This window comes from Callithrix jacchus, chromosome 12 (assembly GCF_049354715.1).
Source record: "Callithrix jacchus isolate 240 chromosome 12, calJac240_pri, whole genome shotgun sequence".
In the NCBI taxonomy this organism is placed as follows: Eukaryota; Metazoa; Chordata; class Mammalia; order Primates; family Cebidae; genus Callithrix; species Callithrix jacchus.
The window spans coordinates 18,176,468-18,197,815 of NC_133513.1; the positions used below are offsets into that span (position 1 = coordinate 18,176,468).

The 21,348-nt window shown below is 50.3% G+C and overlaps 1 protein-coding gene across 20 annotated transcripts in view; it reads right to left on the reverse strand.

Moving 5' to 3' along the window:
• The window catches only part of CIITA (class II major histocompatibility complex transactivator), a 60,930-nt gene extending 40,054 nt beyond the window's left edge, over positions 1–20,876 (reverse strand). For 10 of the 20 annotated variants that reach the window (XM_078344769.1, XM_078344767.1, XM_078344766.1 and 7 more), the window contains exon 1: positions 20,505–20,876. In XM_078344769.1, the coding sequence (XP_078200895.1) occupies positions 20,505–20,787 (283 nt within the window). In that variant the 5' untranslated portion in view covers positions 20,788–20,876. Of the gene's footprint in view, positions 1–7,661; positions 7,739–9,336; positions 9,528–20,504 lie in introns of those variants that run through there. The other 10 variants (XM_078344777.1, XM_078344773.1, XM_078344776.1 and 7 more) reach the window with 2 other exon arrangements.
• Between the last annotated feature and the right edge of the window lie 472 nt (positions 20,877–21,348).

A 21,348-nucleotide genomic window follows, 5' to 3' on the forward strand; every position in this document is an offset into this window, starting at 1 on the left:
CAGTCTTGGTTACTTGGGAGGCTGAGGCAGGAAGATGGTTTGAGCTCCGGAGCTTGAAGCTGCAGTGAGCAATGATTGTACCACTGTACTCCAGCCTGGGCAGCAGAGTGGGACCCTGTCTCATAAATGAATGAATAAATGGATGAATGAATGATTGGTAAGCTCTCTGGGAATTGCAGGAGGCAAAGAGCTGCTCCCCACTGACAGCTGCCTGCTGCTTCTCCTCGTCGTCTGGATTCCAGTGCCCTTGAATGGATTTCTATTGCAGCTCCCTGCCCTTTGGTTTTGAACCAACCAGCCTGTGGCAGGACAAAGTAACTTCAGAACAGGAAAGTTGGAAATAAAAGCAAAATTGGCTCCAGTCCCTGGCCAAAGGGCTTCTCAGCAGTTGGAAGTAGTTTAAAGAAAGAATGACTAGCTCAGTCATGGAAACGGCTGTGTTTACATTAGCCTGGTGGGATGGAATTGACTCAGAGAGCCATGTGACCTGAGATCTGGGGACTGCTCTGCTTCTGAGAGGCTGTGTGACCCTGGGCAAGCCCATTCCCCTCTCTGGTCCCCAGGGCCCTCATCTGTTAATTAAAAGGATCACACAAGAGCAGTGGTTTCCAGATGAAATTTCACATGGATCCTAAATTCCTGAGCAGACGAAGATTGAGCACTGGTTAAATAGGATTGCCAGAGGCCCCACTACTTCCTATTGCCTTCTGCCTGGACACCTTTTTGGTTCTTCTGTTTGACATCCATGGCTTAGAGGCCCTTTTCAGGTCCCTTTTAGCTCTGGAGAAATGATGGCTTGGACGGGATGGGTGATTGGGGCAAGGAGAAGCAGGGCTCAATTCTGTCCTTGAAATCTCTCTTGCCTAAGCTACACAGAGTACAGTTTAAAAACACAGTTCAGGCTGGGTGTGATGGCTCATGCCTGTAATCCTAGGACTTTGGGAGGCCGAGGCGGGTGGATCAGATTACTTGAGCCCAGGAGTTTCAGAGCAGCAGGGGCATCATGGCAAAACTCCATCTCTACAAAAAATACAAAAATTAGCTGGGCGTTGTGGTATGCGTCTGTAGTCCCAGCTACTCAGGAGGCTGAGGGTGGGGATTCCCTTGAGCCTGGGAAGGTCAAGGCCTCAGTGAGCTGTGATTGTGCCACTTCACTCCAGCCTGCGTGAAAGAGTGAGATCCTGTCTCAAAAATAACTAAATACATGAAAATAATTTTAAACAACTCCACCAAGTGAAAGAAGCCAATCTGAAGAGGCTACACACAGTATAACTCCAGCTATTTGTCTGAAAAAGGCAAAATGGACTGGGTGGGGTGGCTAATGCCTGTAATCCCAGCACTTTGGGAGGCTGAGGTGGGCGGATCACCTAAGGTTGGGAGTTCGAGACCAGCCTGACAAACATGGAGAAATACCGTTTCTACTAAAAATACAAAATTATCTAGGCATGGTGGTGCATGCCTGTAATCACAGCTACTTGGTAGGTGAGGCAGGAGAATCACTTGAACCCAGGAGGTGGAGGTTGCGGTGAGCCAAGATCGCGCCATTACACTCCAGCCTGGGTAACAAGAGCAAAACTCCATCCCTCCTCCAAAAAGGCAAAATGATGGAGATAAAAAGGTCAGGGTTTGCCCAGGGTTGTGCGGGGGAGAGAGAGAGGGATGAATAGACGGAGCATGGGATTTTTAGGGCAGTGAAACGCATCTATGTGATACTATAATATTATATACATGACATCATGCATCTGTCCAAACCCAGAGAATCTACAACGCCAAGAGTGAACCCTCATGTAAACAAACCATGGACCTTGGGTGAGAATGATGCATCAATGTAGGTTCACTGGTTACAAGAAATGTATGAGTCTGGTGCAGAATGCTGATCATGGGGGAGGCTATGCCTGTGCAGGGGGGACAGGGTGTGGTTGAGGGGTGTGAACGTAGCTTCCTTGTTGTCCCAACCTGAGTGCTTCCTATGAGATTGGCTGAGACTCTGCTGTGACTGCATTGCGCCCCAACTCCTGCTGCTTCCCAACCCTGCTTTCTTCCCTTTTCCTTCCGGTGTTCTTTCCTGTGAACGTCCCCAATAAACCTCCTATATGCAAATCTCCATTTCCTACCTGGCTTCCCAGGGACTCTGACCTGGGACAACTTCTGATTTTCCTCCAAGAGGGGCCTGGAAATGCTACAGAACCCCACAAAAGACACCACAGATGCCCCCTCTGAAAGTTCAGGCAAGCCACCTTTCTTCTCTGGGTCCTGATTGAGGACATCAACCTCATAGCAACTTGGAAAATCTTTTTTTTCTTTTTGAGATGGAGTCTCACTCTGTCACCTAGGCTGGAGTGCAATGGTGTGGTCTCAACTCACTGCCACCTCCACCTCCTGAATTCAAGCGATTCTCCCACCTCAGCCTCCTGAGTAGCTGGGACTACAGGTGCTAACCACCATACCTGGCTAATTTTTGTATTTTTAGTAGAGACCAGGTTTAACTGTGTTGATTAGGCTGGTCTCGAACTCCTGACCTTGTGATCTGCCTGCCTCGGCCTCCCAAAGTACAGGCGTGAACCACTACGCCTGGCAGGAAAATCTTAAAACTCAAATGACACATCATCTCCAGCTTGTGCATTCGCCAGTAAATGGTAAAGTTATTGCAGGTGAGGGGCCTGGTGGTCCCAGGATGAGAAGGAAAAGGAGCTGTATAAGCTGCAGCCAGGAGACCTTCAGTCCCTGTCCAGAATGCAGGGTTGGGATGCAGAATGTCCGCTTGCCTGGTCTGTCCCAGCTTCAGGTGGCCTTCCCTCTGCATGCCACAACACTCCTAGCTGTAGTCAATGACCTGGAAATGAGTCCAACAAGTTTTTCCTGGAAGGGAACGTGACCCTGGTGCTGGGGTAGTGGGTGGCGTCATGAGGATCTTGTGACTGCAGTTAGCAAAGGCAGGCCCCACACTCCAGTCCGGATTCATCTGGCTCTACTTAACATGCCCCCCCACCCCCACCCCCCACCCCGCACTCTGCTGGGTGCTGGAGACCCCAAAATGAACCATGAGCCAGTCCTGCTTGCTGGGATCTCACAGTGGAGTCCAGCCGTTGGCAGGCTCTGCTGTGAATGAGAATTACTTAGGAAGGGTGCTAAACACAGAGCGTCCTGGGTCTCACCCCCAGTGGCTCTATTCAGGGAGTCTGCTGCTGGGCCCAGGAATCTTTATCTTCTTTTTTTACTTTGAGTTGGAGTTTTGCTCTTGTTGCCCAGGCTGGAGTGCAATGGCATGATCTCTGCTCACTGCATTCTCCACTTCTGGGATTCAAGTGATTCTCCTGCCACAGCCTCCCAAGTAGCTGATATTACAGGCATGCACCACCACACCCAGCTAATTTTGTATTTTTAGTAGAGACGGGGTTTCACCATGTCTCCGAGTCCGGTCTTGAACTCCTGAACTCAGGTGATCTGCCTGCCTTGGCCTCCCAAAGTGCTGTGATTACAGCCGTGAGCCACCAGGCTTGGTGGAATCTGTATTTTCAAAAATTTATTTTTATTTATTTATGGTTTTTTTTTAAGAGAGAAGATCTTGCTCTGTTGCCTAGGCTGGAGTGCAGTGATATGATCATAGCTCACTGTGACCTCAAACTCCCAGACTATAGGGATCCTGCCACCTCAGCCTCCCAAGTGGGACTACAGGCATTCACCACCATGCACAGCTAAATTTTTCTTTTCTAATTTTGTAGTGATGGGGGGGGTCTCACTATGTTGCTCAGGCTGGTCTCGAACTCCTGGTCTCAAGCCATCATCCTGCCTTGACCTCCCAAGGTGCTGGAATTACAGGCATGAGCCACTGACTGCACTGGGCCTCTTTCTTAATTCTTACATCTTTCCTTCCTGAAGCCTCTCAGCTGCCCTCTGCTGCCATGCCCTTGACCTAGTAGTCACCAGACCCTCATCGTAGATTTTACAGTAGCTTCCAGGTCCTTCCTCTAATCCCGTTTGCCAAACTGCAGGCATTCATATTCCATCATTACATTTCTTTGGGTCATATTGACATACCCCTGTTCTACAATTTACCTTAGTATTTTCCTTAAATTAACTTTTTAAAGAAACTTAAATAGACCTATTTTAAAAGAAAGCTTTCTAGAGTTGAAAACGGTGAGTCACACAGATATTTGTCCACCCATGTACCTAGCAGCATTATTCACAATAGTCAAGAGGTAGAAACAACCCAAGCATCTATCAACAGATGAATGGAGGAACAGAATATGGGCTAACCACGTATTAGAATACTATTCTGCCATAAAAAGGAATTACACATGCCACGACATGGATGAACCTTTGAAAACATTATGCTAAGCGAAAGAAGCCAGGTACAAAAAGACAAATATTGTATGATTCTATTTATAGGAGGTATCTGGAGTAGCCCAGAACTTAGAGACAGGAAGTAGGGTTGCCATGCTGGGTGAAAGGGACAGTGGGGATTTATTGCTTAATAGGTAGACTGTCAGTTAGGGATGATGAAAAAGTTCTGGAAATGGATGATAGTGGGGGTTGCACCACAGTTTGAAATATTTAATGCCACTGAATTGTATGTTTGAAAGTGGCTAAAATGATAAATTTCACCATGATTTTATAAAAATAAAACGTTTTTCCATTTATAAATGGAAAAGCAAAACCCAACCAGTAGCATCACGTGGTTGAAAAAGAAACAATGTTAGTAAAATAATGTCCGCTTCTCTACCCCCTTGTTAAAAAGAAATCTTCCAAGCATTAGGGTGTTGTGCAAGATCAGAGAAAATCAGAGACTTTGTCCTTGATGTAAGAAGGATTGAAGGAATCTGTAAAGTATCTGGGTCCTTGGTGGGAACTAATGCCTCTTTCCAAACTGTCTTTTAACTATGTGTTTCCTGGTGTTTGGAAACTTCCCATCTGCCTCTGCTTTCTGCTCTGACTTTTTTTTTTTTTTTTCTGAGACATAATCTTGCTCTGTCACCCAGGCTGGAGTGCAGTGGTGCAATCTTAGCTCACTGTAACCTCCGCCTCTCAGGTTCAGGCCATTCTCATGCCACAGCCTCTCAAGTAGTTGAGGTTACAAGTGTGCACCATCATGCCTGGCTATTTTTTTTTATTTTAATTTTTGTATTTTAGCAGAGATGGGGTTTTTCCATGTTGCCCAGGCTGGTCTTGAACTCCTGGCCTCAAGCGATCCACCTAACTCAGCCTCCCGAAGTGCTGGGATTACAGGTATGAGCTGCCGCACCCAGCCCCTCTCTGATCTTTCTAAACAATCCCTTTAGGATCTGTAATCATTATTCCCAATGCATGAATATTCTTTGGTGGTTTTCCAAAGTGCTTTTTCTGTGCACATCAGACATCGTCAAGCAAGCTCTCACGTTTATTTTATAGATGACCCTCAGAAAGGGGAAGTCATTTGTCAGAGTGACTCAAGACAAATCTGAGGCTAAGTCCGGAAGCTTCCCACCTCCCTCTAGCTACTTCGCTGATTGCCTCACACTGACGCAGAGTGTCCTTGGGTCAATTTTCTGACTCTCCTCTTCTCAAGGTATCTGAGGCTGGGGTCTCAAGACATGAAACCAAGCCCCAGCCATCAGACAGACTGGCTATCAACAGGTTTCTCTCTGACCGCCTGGGAGGTTTGTGGAGGTTCACATCTGCTTGCTGCATGGGACTGGGTTCTCAGTAGACTAGGGTTTAAATCTTGCCTCTGCAAACTGCTTGTTATGTGACCTTAAGCAAAACAAAACAAAACACCTCCTGGGACTCCATTTCCACTGGAGGTTTTGTAACTGGGAGAGAGTAAAGAGATGACACCACATCAGCCGGGTAAGCTGTGATTGTGCCACTTCACTCCAGCCTGCGCGATAGGGTGAGACCCTGTCTCAAAAATAAATAAATACATGAAAATAATTTTAAACAGTAAACACACAACTCCACCAAGTGAAAGAAGCCAATCTGAAGAGGCTACACATGATATAACTCCAGCTATTTGTCTGAAAAAGGCAAAATGGACCGGGTGGGGTGGCTCACGCCTGTAATCCCAGCACTTTGGGAGGCTGAGGTGGGTGGATCACCTAAGGTTGGGAGTTCGAGACCAGCCTGACAAACATGGAGAAATACCGTCTCTACTAAAAATACAAAAATTAGCTGGGCAGGGTGGCGGGTGCCTGTAGTCCCGCTACTCGGGAGGCTGAGGCAGAAGAATCGCTTGAACCCAGAAGGTGGAGGTTGTAGTGACCTGGGATCACGCCACTGCACTCCAGCCTGTGCAACAAAGTGAGACTCCACCTTAAAAAAAAAAAAAAAAGAAGGAGAGAGATTAGATCGAATCAATGCCTCCCTGTGTGTCAGTGCCTTGAGGGACTTTTGCACCACAAACGAACATTGGTGTCACCTGGGATAGATGGTTTAACCTACAGGGTCTCAGCCTCACCCCAGGCCTAGCCAAGGGCACCTGGGGGTGAGCCCGGGAACCTGCATCCTAAACAGGTTGATCATCCCAGGTGACGCTCACCTGTGGGGAGCCTGGGATACCCTATCAATCATCTCTGAAGACATTCTGAGATTCTTGGAGACCAGGTCCTCATTTGGAGACCAGGCAGCTGGGGGTTTGCAAGGTGATGATTTGTTGGAGTCAAGTTCCTTTGGCTCCTCTTCCTCCAAGAGGAAGAAGCACCATTTTCCTTAATGTCACTCAGGAATATTTATTTTTGCTTTGGAGTGGGGAGCAGAGACTGAAGACTTCCTGGAAAGTTAAAAACTCCTGGCTGCGATTGGGGAGGGAGCCATGCCTTGGACTTCTAGGTGTTTGCCACCACTGCTGTGCCATCTAGGGTGGAAAGAGGGGCTGTGGGACTCAGGAGGACTGCAGGTTTTCAGAGTTCCAGACAAAGCTAAGCATGGTGGCTCGGATTCTGGCTTTCCTGGACCCCAGGGAGACCCAACCTCCCACTCCCACCCCCGCAATCGCCTGCTGGCTTTCCAGGGCCCTTTAGCGTCTCTCCTTAAGAGGGTGTGACTCAGGACTCCAAAATGTGATAGAAAAGTGAGAGAGAAAGCGATAGGTTCATTCCAGGGTTTCCCTCTCACCCCAACAACACACACCTTCGCCAAGATGGTCAAAGAGAGTTGAGGTCTTCTCCCATCCTCTGGCTATAAAAGTTTAGCTCCCTACTGCCTTCCTGCGCAGGAGCCCCCACCTGGAGAGCCAGATACCCAGATTCCAGAGTTACAGCAGGAATATAGCCTGACCCCACAGGGAATCTGAGGCTCAGAGAAGGGCGACCCTGGTCCAAGTTCCCACGTACTGTAAGGGCCCGTGTTCCCCTCCGTGCGCAGGTGCGCACCTCTGCAGGACCCGGGACGCTCGGAGTCCGCCAAGGGTGGCCGAGGGTGTGCGTCTGCTCTGCGGTCCCCATCTGCGCCCCAGCCTCTCCGCATTTCCCGCCACCCGCCCGGCCGCGGCCCCGGAACTCTGAGCATCCTAAACAGCCAAGCTGCGGGTTCCCGATACGGGTTTCCAGATACGCTGGAAACCAGGTATTTTCCTGAGCCTACTTTCTGCATATTCCAGCCCCGCCTCCTCCCAGCCTTGCTGTGTGACCTTGAGCAAGTAGCTGACAGCCCGGCGTTAGGGGCTGCCAAGGAGACTGTTCACCTACCGCCGTTCCCCGGGATCCAGCGCGCGCTGCTGGTGGCCTCTCCCTCCCGCCAGCTGCTCCGGCGCCGCGGCGAGTCTGGGGCTGCTCGTCCCCTGGTCATCCTACCTTCCCGCCTCCCCGCAGTTCTTTTTCCCTTTCACTTTCTCTCTACAGCACTGGGCTCGGGCCAGGCTGGGGAACACGCAGGCACCTACTGCGGCCACCACGTGCTTTATCAGAAGTGGCACCCAAACTGCCTGGGCCCTCCAAGAGGTCCCCGCCTCCATCAGGCTCCTCACAGTGGCCAGCCCCGCTTCAGGGAGAGCCCCAGGCCCGGAGCCAGGAGCCAGAAGCTAGGGTGCCACTTGGGCAAGTGATCTGTAAGTCTTGCCCTGCAGGGAACTCCTCCCCTCACCCTGGGTGGCTCTCTGTTTCTCTCCAACTCAGCCCTACGTGAAAGTGGCAAACCACCTCCCAGGGCACATAACTCTTGAGATGAGCTAGCTGAGCCATTCACTCCTCTTATGCTGGCCCTAGGGAGGAAAAGAAAAATCCCTCAGGGACCTTCCATGGATGGAAAACCTCTGTTCCAATGACCACACCCACAGCGGCAAGAGCCCTACATTCCTTTTTAAAGGATTGCTGCTGGGTCCTCTAGGGATGAGATCTTGAGGTGGCCTCTTTCCCTTTTCAAGCCTGAATTTCCTCATCTGGAATTGAGGGTGGGGGGCAAAGCCACCTTTGACTTCTCCCCCCCAAACACTCCCCCCAGCAACTTAATGGCTGCACCCAATGACACTGGCAGACTTGTCATCAGTCTCTGGGTTCAGAGCAAACCGTACATTTCAGGGGAGTCTGAGAAAAGGGGTACCACCCCTTTAACGATCAGACAACAGCATGCCGATAATACTGAGCTCCTATGATGATGTTCAGTTCCTACGAAATACTTGGCACTGCACTAGGTCCCTCCTCATTGCCCTGTCATACAGACTTTCCCACAGGTTCATTTTACAGTTCAGGAAACGTGAGACTCAGAGAAAGTAAGCAACTTCTGTGGGGGCACACCCTTCCCAGCCAACAGTGCAGCTGCCATGCTGCCTTCAGAGCCGGTGCCAGGCATCTGCGCTGTGCTGTGCTCTTCCCACTATCTTTCCCCCTGTCCCCTGTCCCTATTCAAACAACATCATTTGGAAACTTGGGGGAGGGCAACATCCACCAGCTCTGGCCAGCTGCCGAGGACTCAACAGCTACACCTCGAGGCTGACTCTAGTTTTTCTTTCCCTGCTTCTCTGGGGATGGGGAGAGGGTAGGGCCTAGCAGAGGTCCTGTCCTGCAGAGGCACCCCTCAGTATTGACCCGAAGACAGACAGGGAGGCGACAGGACCTTGCTGTTGGTGAAGCCAGGCCAGCATGCTGAGAGTTAACGATATGCTACCTGAAAGTTGGACTTCTGTGCTCCTTCAGTGCTGATACAGGGTTGACACTCCAGGCACCTGGCTGACCTGAAGGTTCCCTCCGGTGGAAGGAAATAGACGACTCCTTCACATCTTCCAACAGCCCACCCCAGCAGAGCACTTCCCACCCTCTTCCCACCCTCACCCCTGCCCCCAATTCAGAGTGGTTTCTCTGTTTATCTGGAATAACAGGACCAGCTGAGACAACACTCTAAATTAGGATGCTTTCCCAGCCCTTTTACCTTGGGGCTCTGACAGGTAGGACCCAGCAGGGCGTGGAGCCAGGCAACGCATGGTGTAGGAATCCCAGCCAGGCAGCAGCTCCTGGAGTTTGGCAGCCCCTCCTCGTGCCCTCAGCTGCCCTAAGGATGCCTTCAGATGCCCAGCTCAGAAGCACACAACCTCATCACTAGCCTGCCTTCTTACACCAGTCACCAGTCGGGAGCCCACCGAGCTAAGGCAACATGCAAAGAAACAAGCAAGGGACCGGCAGAAAACTCTCCCTGCAAGCTGGCCCCAAGCGGTCTTGTTTCTGAACACCCCCTAATTTTCCCACACTCCCTTAAGCCCTCCCCACGCCTCTGATATTAATTTCAGTTCCTTATTGTGGATCAAATTTGGTGAGCACAGAAAGTCTGTTGGGGGAAACTTCAACACTCTGACATTCACAAATGATGATCGCAACAGAACCACACCGGTGCCAGCTGCCAATAGCTGCCATCCTCTGCAGGATGGGGCCAGAATCACAGTCCCCGCAAATGCTTCAAGACAAGCTGAGAGCCTCTGTTGAGGACTTCTTGGATGCCCCTCCCCTCTGCATGGATGCAGGTGCCCACTGTGCCAACCCCTACACCAAATTGCCCTGAATTTCCCTGGAGATCATAAATGACCCACCCATTTATGGGTCATTCTCATCCCAAGACATTGGACTAAAACATAAATTACACCTACAAGAGTGTAAAACCACCCTTATAGCCAGATGGTTTGAGGTGACCCACCAATGTGACTCCCACAGGGAGAAAGGTAGTGTCTTTTCAAGTCTCTGCCCATCTGCCTGATGGCATCAAGGAGAAAGTCTCAGCTTGTTGCTAACATGCCTTTAATACCTCTTCTAATGCATGATCACCCCGTTTTATAGAGAGTAGCTCTCTAACCTCAGAGCCTTCCATAGTCCACAGTCCTGGCTGGCGTCTAATAACATCACTCTGCTTTCTTGTTTAATAGTTACCTCCTGTTTTTGCCATTCTTTTCCCTTTATAATGGGATGTAAAGTTTTATTTGAAAATAAAGTAGATGGCTGGGTCTGGTGGCTTATGCCTGTAATTCCAACACTTTGGGAGGCCAAAGCAGGAGGATTGCTTGAAGCCAGGACTTGGAGACCAGCCTGGACAACATAGGGAGACCCTAGCTCTACAAATAAATTTGTTTTCTTTTGAGACGGAGTTTCACTCTTGTTGCCAGGCTGGAGTGCAATGGCATGATCTTGGCTCACTGCAACCTCTGCCTCCCGGGTTCAAGTGATTCTCCTGCCTCTGCCTCCTGAGTAGTTGGGATTACAGACACCCGCCACTATGCCAAGCTAATTTTTCTACAAATATATATCTTTTGAATAGCCAGGTATGATGGTGCACACCTGTAGTCCCAGCTACTCTGGAGGCTGAGGTGGCAGGATCGCAGGTGCCCAGAGTCCAAGGTTACAGTGAGCTATGATCACGCCACACACTCAGCCTGGGCAGCAGAGTGAGATCCTGTCTGTCTTAGATAAAGAGAAAGAAAGAGAGAAAGAGAGAGAGGGAGGGAGGGAGGGAGGGAGGGTAAAAAAGGTGAATAGGTTCAAGAAGAACCCTGTCATAAATAATAGTAAGATGTTATGCAGAAAAGATACAGCTGAGGAAGGCGGTACAGAAATGAAGGTTGGGAAGCCATGACTCCTGTGCCTCATGCATTTTTGCTGCCAGAGCACTGATGGGAACTTACTAGTAGGTGTGTGACCTTGGCGTCTTTACTTCCCCTCTGTGGTCCTCAGTTTCCCCAAATGTGAAATGAGAGTAATGCCCTTCTTTGTAAGGTGATTACTTTGAAGGCTTCACTGTTTTCAGAAGTCCTGGCGTGGAAAGGGGGATGGAAGCTGACAGACAAATAAGAAATGCTAAGAGTCATTTTGAAATAGCCTTGCTTGGTTGGGCTAACAAAACAGACATGGTGAATGTCAGAAATTCTAAGAAGGGCCAGGCACAGTGGCTCACACCAGTAATCTCAGCACTTTGGGAGGCTTTGAGGCCAGGAGTTCAAGACCAGCCTGGCCAACATGGCAAAACCCTTCCTCTACTAAAAATACAAAAATTAGCTGGGCGTGATGGCACATACCTGTTATCTCAGCTACTCAGGAGGCTGAGGCCGGAGAATCGCATGAACCCGGGAGGTGGAGGTTGCCATGAGCTTAGATTGTGCCACTGCACTCAAGCCTGGGCAATAGAGAGACTCCATCTCAAAAAAAAAAAAATTCTAAGAAGTCTCATTCTCCCAAGACCTAGTGCCACAGGAGAGTCACCTCTGACTGCTCAGCTGTCTTGAGGCCCCATATGGGGGTTCCTTTCTGTTCTCAGAGACAGCTGGCTCTGATGTTGCCCCCATCCCAGCTTCAGCCCAATGGCCAAGGTAGCTTTGGAACTTAGAATAGGCCAGCCAGGCCTACCGTCTCTCACCTGGATGACAGCAGCTGCCTGGTACATCTTCCCTGTGCCAGAGATTCATTTCGTCCCACCTTCCTCATCTCACCTTCCCTGACTCCTCCAAACCCAGGTCTTGTCACAAGACCTGAACCTGATCATGCCTGTGCCAGTGCAGAAGGTCTCTGAGAAGAGCAACTGACACACATCTACCTGTGTGTTTGGCTGATGGCAGAGTCTGCCCTTTGGTACCCGGAGCCACCAGGGTAGAGAGGCTAGAGATGAGTGGCAGTGGTACCCAGCCAGGAGCTGAGGTGCACCTGAATTTCAGCAGAGGCCGGCGAGGGTGTGGGGATGGAGAGGGAGGGGTAGAATGGCTCAGAGGCAGAATGACAACCTCTGGCACCTATCGAATGGGGGCAAAGAGCAGGAGGAGAAGTGAAGCCCACTGCAGGCTTCCTTTCTGTTAAAATACCTGCATCCTTCCGGCTGCCTCTTAAAGACTCCTGCAGGCCAGCTGTGGTGGCTCATGCCTGTAATCCCAGCATTTTAGGAGACTGAGGTGGATGGATCACTTGAGGTCAGGAATTTGAAACCAGCCCCGCCAACATGGTGAAACCCAGTCTCTAAGTAAAAACAGAAAAAGTATCCAAGTGTGGTGGTGCGTGCCTTCAGTGCCAGCTACTCAGGAGGCTGAGGCAGGAGAATCGCTTGAACCCGAGAGGTAGAGGTGGCAGTGAGCTGAGATCGCACCACTGCACTGCAGCCTCGGTGACAGAATGAGACTCTGTCTCAAAAAAAAGAAAAGAAAAGAAAAGAAAAAAGACTCTTGCAGAGTTGGTGAGGATTCCTCAAGCCCAGGTCTGCTTGGGACAAAGTCAGTTCTCTCCTGACAGGGCACCCCTATCAAAGGGGACCCCTGCTGCCAAAGCCAGTCTTGCCCTGGAGATCTGAATTTATTTGTCTCAAGTCAGGATCTAGCATGCCAGCAACCACTGGCACCCACCAGAACCATCGTTAAGGTTGCTGTTTGCCATGCTGGGGTCTCCTGCCAAGTCCCAGGGAGAGATGGGGAGATGGGGAGAAAAAACAGTGTTCCAGAAAAATTGCTGGTCCTTGCTGCAGTCTGCCAAAGCGGATTCTGGTCAATCCTACCTTTGCACCTCGGTTCCCTGCAAGCCACGGGAGCATGCTGGGAGCTCGCTCCTTCCCCGCGCTGCTCTCCTGCCTCCTCTTGGTTCAGCCATCCTGCAAGGCTAGAGTTCCCACCTTCATCGCGCTTCCAGCTAACTCTAATTTTTTGCTTTGCTCATTTTTACAAGACTTGCTACAACATCATTTGGCAACAAATCTTCACCTTTCAAGTTCATAAGCATCATCCCTGCTACCTCTGATGAGATCGTAAATCTGTTGATGTCTAGGACTGGGACCAGGTCTTTAACTTTCCACAGTCACCCCAGTGTCTACGCAGAACTGAGCGTTTAAAAGACAACCACACCATCAGGCCAGGTGCAGTGGCACACGCCGTCATCCCAGCACTTTGGGAGGCTGGGGCAGGAATGTCAGTTGGGCCTAGAAGTTTGAGTCCAGCCATGGGCAACACAGCGAGACCTCAATAAAACAATTAGCCAGGCACAGTTGTGCATGCCTGTGGCCCCAGCTACTTGGGAGGCTGAGATAGGAGGATAGTTTGAGCCCAGGAGGTTGAGGCTGTAGTGAGCTGTGACTGCACCACTGCACACCAGCCTTGGTGACAGAGCAAGACCTTGTCTCAAAAAATAAAATAAAATAATAAAATAAAAGACACACTATCCCAAGACCATTTGAAGGAATGGAATTTTAGATCTGAATGATCAAGGCAGCCTCCAGTTCCAAACGAATGAAGATTCCTCCCCGACTAGGTTGAAAGTTCTTCATCTCATGCTTTTTGGTGAAATAGCACTGGATGGGAAGTCCACCATAATCTCTAGCAGGTACTAAATAAATGATTCAGGAGAAGGAAAGAAAGGAGGCGAGAAAGGAAGGAAAAGAGATCGGTGAATAGGGAGGCAGGGGAACAGAATACAACAGCTATGTATTTAAATTAGGGAGGGGCATAGGAGGGCATGAGAACATGGGCCTACTGCAGGGCTGTTGTATAGAAGGCTTAGTTGGTAGGAAGGCAGGGAAACACCTTGATATGAAAATATATGGGAAATATATGGGTGATTAAATAGGCAGAGAAATTGATCAACTGACAAGTAGACATGAGTCTACTTGTAGACATAAATATGTAGATAGTAGATATAAATAGATACATTGAGAAGTAGATTACCACCATAAGACAGGGCGAGCAGCTAGGCGTGGTGGCTCACACCCATAATCCCAGCACTTTGGGAAGCCGAGACGGGTGGATTGCTTGAGGTTAGGAGCTCAAGACCAGCCTGGTCAACATGGCGAAATCCTGTCTCTACTAAAAATACAAAAATCAGCTGGGCATGGTGGCAGGCGCCTGTAATCCCAGCTACTCAGGTGGTTGAGGCAGGCGAATTGCTTGAATCTGGGAGGCGGAGTTTGAATCCGAGATCACGCCACTGCACTCTGGCCTGGGCAAAAAGGCAAGCCTCTGTCTTAAAATTAATTAATTAAAAAAAGACAGGGTGAGAATAATGCTAATAATAAGAAGAAGAAGTAGAAATGAGAAGGTAGGTCGATAGATCAGGAAAGTTTGAGCGCAGGCAGGTAGGTGGATAGGCAAGCAGAAGGTAAGGAATGCAGGTGAGCCACTCAAGGGCGTAGCCACAGAGAACAGAAACTGCCCCTGTTTGGGGATGTGCCAGGTTTGAGGGCAAGCTGTGTCTGGAACAGGCTGGGCTGGGAAAACCCGTGGGGAAATGCCAGCTTCCGGGTGCAGGCGCATCTCCTACTGTGGTTCCTGGGGTAGAGGGCCAGTGAATCTGATTGACTGGGAAGCAGTCCAAGGTGAAAGGCATGGGTCTTCCTCAGCAACATATCTCCCTCCCTGAGGCAAATGAGACTCCCAGAATCAGAGCAGGGGCTGGTTCTCAGGAAAGGAAGCCTGGATGGAGGGAGAGCACGGGCTGTCTTCTTTCTGGTGGGTCATAGCTCTGGTTTCTCATATCCTAAGGGCCAGATGTGGAAGGAAGCTGGAGAAAGGGAGCTTAGCTATCTGTGAGGTGTTCCTCCCTTTCCTATAAATCAGGCAGCTTCCCAGAGGAAGGCTTTGTTCTGTTATTCCCAGAACTGAGACCTCATGGACAAAATACCACACAATGAAAACAGGGCGACCAAAACAATCAACAAAGTAGAGTCAAAGGAATCAATAAAATATAAGACCCTGGCGGGGGTGCCCTACAGACGCTGAGAAAGTCTGCAAAATGGGCCCCTTTGTGCCTCGAATTCCATGGCCAAACCCAAGGCCAGCTGGGGCTGCCCTCACTTAAAGACATCCTTCCACCATTCAGGCTGGGCTCGTGGCTGCCTCAGACGCCGGCCTCGGGGCTGAGTCAGAACCGGCTTCCTCTTGCAGAGAATGTATGGGCCTTACACTGGATGCTGTCCCTGAGTCCTTAAATCAACAGCTCTGAATGCTATTGTTATCTCCACTTTATAGATGGGGAAACCGAGGTGGGGGTGCCCGGGAAGTGCTCAAAGTCATCCCTCTTGGAACTGGGAAGGCAGCACGGACACTCAGGCTGTCTGAAGACATGGCCCATGTGCTAATTCGATGTGCCAACCCAAGGGCAGGGGCCACATTGATTCATTTCTCAAACGTGCACAGCGCTCAAGCACTCAGTGCTGCATTTTGTACAGAGTAGGCGTGTAGGGGCCCCCAGGGAGGCTGCAGTCATTATTTTTCTTGGTGCTTCAGACCCCTGGTTTACCTTCTTCCTGTTCATTTCTCTTTGCTGTTATCTTCCTTAGAGTTGCCTGGTGTTTATTTTATTTATTTATTATTATTATTTTTTTTTTTTGGAGACGGAGTTTCGCTCTTGTTACCCAGGCTGGAGTGCAATGGCACGATCTCAGCTCACCGCAACCTCCGCCTCCTGGGTTCAGGCAATTCTCCTGCCTCAGCCTCCTGAGTAGCTGGGATTGCAGGCACGCGCCACCATGCCCAGCTAAATTTTTGTATTTTTAGTAGAGACGGGGTTTCACCATGTTGACCAGGATGGTCTGGATCTCTTGACCTCGTGATCCACCCGCCTCGGGCTCCCAAAGTGCTGGGATTACAGGCTTGAGCCACTGCGCCCAGCCAGTTGCCTGGTGTTTAAACAGTGCTCCCTAATGCCAAGTACTGCCTTGGAAGGTTTCTACCTACCATCTCATTTAACACTCACTAAAGCTCCAGGAGATTCATATCATTGCTCCCATTTCAGAGATAAAGATTGAGATTTCGAGTGGTCTGGTCAATGTGGCCAAGGTCACATGCTGTGTAAGGAGCAGAGCCTGGCCCCAGACCCAGAGCTGCCCAGCTGTCCAGCTTCCAGCCTGGTTCTTTTCCCATCGTCACCCATCCTAGCTCCCCCTTCTCCGGCCTCTGCTGGCCCTTCCAGATGTTGTCACTCACTGTTGACTGGCGACTGCCTGAATGTTTGCTTTCCCTTCCCACTGAGCCACCTGAGTTCCTCCAGGGCAAGGACTGGACTCTTGGGACTCCCTGGAGCTTTCTTGGGGCTGGACGCACACAGGTTGCTCTGCGTAGCATAGAGCGAAACCCCTAAGCTCTCATCTCCAGAACTGGGTTTTCTGCACAACTGCAACCCAGGCACTGCAATATCTGAAGGTGCCTTCTGAATCATCAGGCTGGTTTCTGTTTGAAGATTGCCAACCTATTTGGGGTAGATTTTCGGTAGCCCCTTGAGTTGTTTAGAAGAGGAAGCCAAAACTGTACTTAATTTTACAGAAAGTACTGCAACTGGCCAGGACTCATGAGACCCCATAGTCTCCTTCCTCAGTTCATGCCCAGAGGCAAATCACTTAACTTCTCTGTGCCTCAGTTTACTCATTGGTAAAGTAGGAATAATGAACTATCCATTTGTCCATCCACCCACCCATCCACTCAACATCCAATGAATATAGATTGCATATATTGCATACCTACCCTGTGCTCAGGCCCTGTGCTAGGGATTTGGGACATATCATCATCAAAACACAGATCCATGTCCATGTGGAGTTTATTTTTCCAGTGGAAGAGTCAAACAATAAACAACACACACAATACAAAAGTAAGATGGCTGGGGATGGTGGCTCACACCTGTAATCCCAGCACTTTGGGAGGCCGAGGCAGGCGGATCACCTGAGGTCAGGAGTTTGAGACCAGCCTGGCCAACATGGAGAAACCCCATCTCTACTAAAAGTACAAAATTAGCTGGGCATGGTGGCACATGCCTGTAATCTCAGCTACTCGGGAGTCTGAGGCAGGAGAATCGCTTAAACCCAAGAGGTGGAGGTTGCGGTGAGCCGAGATTGCACCATTGCACTCTAGCCTGGGCAACAAGAATGAAACTCAGTTTCAAAAAAAAAAAAGTAAGAAATACAGAAGGTGGGGGGCCAGGTGCAGTGGTTCATGGCCTGTAATCCCAGCACTTTGGAAGGCCAAGGCGGGTGGATCACTTGAGGTCAGGAGTTTGAGACCACCCTGACCAATGTGGTAAAATCCTGTCTCTAATAAAAATACAAAAATTAGCCAGGCGTGGTGGTGCACGCCTGTAATCCCAGCTACTTGGGCAGCTAAGGCATGAGAACCACTTGAACCCGGGAGGTGGAGTTTGCAGTGAACTGAGATCACACCACTCTACTCCAGCCTGAGTGGTAGAGCGAGACTCAGGAAAAAAAAAAAGAAGGTGGGGAAAAAATCAAGCCCGGGAGGGGACTCAGAGTGTGGAGGGAGGAGTTGCAATTCTAAATGGCTTGGTCAGGGCAGACCTCGTTGATAAGGTGACATTTGCGCAAAGAGTAGAAGGACTTTAGGAGGTGGACCAAGAAGAAGCTTGGAGAAGAGTGCCCCAGGCAGGGGGAACAGCACATGCAAAGGTCCTGAGGCAGACAGTGTGCTGGGTGTGTCTGAGGAACAGTGAGGCGCCAGCATGGCTGGAGTAATGCACAAGGCAGGCAGGAGCAGGGGACGAGAGCAGAGAGGTGATCAGGTGGGAAAGGTCTTGTGGGCTGTTGTTCGGATGTAGCTTTTCCTCTGAGTGATGTGGGAGCCAGTGCAGTGTTTAGCACCGCAGAGGGCTATGGTCATTACAGGGTGGTTGAGAGGGAGAGTCACAAAAACCCCACATGGATGATTTCCTTTTCTGCACCCCCCGAAATGAAAGTCAGGGCCCTTTGTTTACAAACCATGCAATTCTCTTTCCCTGTCCTCTTGCTTCCCCTCTGAGAGCTGACCAGCAGCAGCATACTTGCCCACTGTCACATGTTAAGCCTGGCGGCCCTGAGGGAAACTGGCCTGGAAAGGCAGAAAGAGAAAGCAGGAAAAGAAAGCAATTTGCCCTGCTCCCCTCCCAGCTCCCAAAGACCACACTGGGCCCTGAGCGCAGTTCCACTTTCTGAAGTCACGTGGGAGCGGAAATAAAAATACTATCTCCCGAGGGAAGAAACAGAGTTAAATAACAGGAACCAGCACTCTTGGAAGGAGGGGGTGGGAGGGGCTGAAGTGTCCTGCAGCAGCCGTGTGAAGGCACATGTGGCTGGGGCGGTGGGGCTGCGGCCAGGGAGAGAGGAGGGTTCTGGCTTCTCCCCCAGTTGGCATCTGTGCTGCCATCAAGACCACACTGGCTGTCTGCACCCCTGTTGAGAAGCCAAGGGAGAATGCTTGGGTGGTAAAGATGCCCCTTCACCCAGGTGTCTGTCAGGAGGAAGAGAATGAAAGCTGAGGCCAAGAGCTGATGGAAACTGCTGGGGTGAGAATTCGACCACAAGACAAGCCAACCCCATAGAAATGTATGTCTCGGCAGGAAAGCTGGAAAATGACATTGCCCTGGTGCCCAAGATAAGGAAGGCCTCCAGACAGCATCTGACGCTCTGAAGACTAAGTGGAAGATCAAAACGTGTCTGTCTTCAAATCCAACCTTCACCACTTCCCACCTAGGGGACCTGGGCAAGTTGTGTCACCTCTGGGGGATCAAAGGACTCAGGGTCAAGGGAGAAGGAAGCGGGTTCCAGACCGCGCTTGGGCCTCGCCTGGCACACTAAATCCTCAGTGAATGTCCATTACTGTTATTTTCTCAAGACTTGCATTTGAGAAGGATATAGAACAAACACCGTCTTTAGAAAGTGATGACCAGGTCGGGTGCAGTGGCTCACACCTGTAAGCCCAGCACTTTAGGAGGCCAAAGCGGGAGGATGGCTTGAGCTTAGGAGTTCAAGAGCAGCCTGGTCAACGTAGTGAGACCTCATCTCTACAAAAAAAAAGTAGCCAGGCATAGTAGTGCACGCCTGCGGTCCCAGCTAGTTGGGAGGCTGAGGTGGGAGGATCACTTGAGCCCCAGAGGTTGAGGCTGCAGTGAGCTGTGATTGTGCCACTACACTCCAGCCTGGGCAACAGAACAGACCCCATCTCAAAGAAAGGAAGTTGTGACATTGGAATGAAGAGAGAACTTCTTTATAACTGGGTAGGAAACCAAAAATGTTGGAGGAGTCGAGGGTGTGAGTGCAGCGGGAAGAGCGCGGTGCAGACTTGGCTTTCTGGTTGACGATGTAGGTGTGTCACCAATGCTCTTAAAACTGAGGCATTCGTTCTCTCTCCCTGTAAGCTAATTCTTACTCTGTTTCTCTCTCTTTCTTTCCTCCATCCTCTCCCTCTTTCTCTTCCTCTGTCAGTCTTCCTTTCTCTCCCTCCCTTTCTCCCTGTCTGTGCATCTCTCAGTCTCTATGTCTATCTCTCCCTTCCTTTCTCACTCTCCTGTCGCTTAGTTTGTCTCTGTGTGTCACACAGACACACACATGCACACATAAGCAACTATATATAAACACACACACACTCGTGCACACACGGCAGCCTCTGCTCTCTGCTCTTTCCCTGGCTCCTCTCTCTTAACCCCATTTCTCTTCTTTTTTTTTCCTCGAGACAGAGTCTCACTCTGTTGACCAGACTGGAGTGCAGTGGCATAATCTCGGCTCACTGCAACCTCTGCCTCCTGAGTTCAAGCAACTCTCCTGCCTCAGCCACCTGAGTAGCTGGGATTAAGGCACCCACCACCATGTCTGGCTGATTTTTATAGTTTTTAGCAGAGATGGGGTTTCACTATGTTGGCCAGGCTGGTCTCGAACTCCTGATCTCAGGTGATCCACCTGCCTCAACCTCCCAAAGTGCTGGGATTACAGGCGTGAGCCACTGCATCTGGCCCCTTTTCTCTCTTTTTGACTCACACTGATTGTGCCTGCATCCATCTTCACTAGACTGCAAGCCCCTTGAAGGCAGGCGCTGGTCTGTCCATCGGTGCCCCGTTAGTGCTGGTGTATCGTCAGGGCTCAGGGAATGAACTCAAGCAGGCATTTGTCTGCGTGCCTCTGGGACGGTCCCTTCCAGCAGAGCGGGAAGCATGCTGTGCACTCCAGCACACCCAGGAATAGAGGCAGTGCTCCAAGCTTTCACTGCTCCTGCCAGCTCACCAGACACTTGGATTTTTCACCCGTCTGCCTTCCCATTTGACTTCCCTTTCAGAGAGGAGGGAATATCTTTGAGCTACCTACAGCCTGGCATTGCTCCTTGAGTAAAAGTGATGCCAACTTACCACTATGGTCCCTGTGGCCGGGGCTTTTCTCGGCCGCTGGGGGCTGCAGCCCACTCCAGGCCCACCCCTGGAGGGCCAAGTCCAGGTCTCCTTTCTCTAGCAGGGTCAAAGAGATCTTCCTGGCCAAAGCCTCACTATCAGGCTCATGGAGCAGGGTGCAGTGGTATTCTCTGGAGAGGAGCTCCTCCTTCAGCAGGCTGTCCAGGAGGGCCTGCACCAGGCTGGGCCGATGGCTGGAGAGCAGTGTACGCACCTGAGTCAGGATGGCCTGGAAGTGGTTCATGGCAGCTCTTGGAATCGGGGCAGTGGCCCTGGCCAGTGCCTGGAATCTCCGCTCACCCGGCCTGCTGCATCCAAAACATGAAGTGAAAACCAGGACGAGGGAACCTCTGCAATTTGTTGCAGTTTATTCCTACTTAGGAAGATTTCCTCTTTTGCGTTGGAGGCTGGGGTTCCTGATAAAGGGACAGATATGGGCTTTGGGGTTGATTCAGACACCACAGATATTCACTGGGTGCTACGCAGGTGCATGTGCCAGCAAAGCCCACAGCCTTCTGTTGAAGCCAATCTAGTATTACTAAGAGGAAGCCAGCATGCCTCTGTACAGGACCTATAAGGTGACAGGTCTTTTCAGATGTCTTATTATAGCAAGTAGGCATTGTGGTATAGAGGTTAAGCAGATACGCTTGGAGCTAATCTACATGCGTTCAAGTCCCAGATCTGTTCCTTGCCAATTATGTGACTTTGGACATGTTATGTAGCCTTTTTTTTTTTTTTTTTTGGAGACAGAGTCTTGCTCTGTTGCCCAGGCTGGTGTGCAGTGGGGTGATCATAACTGATGGCA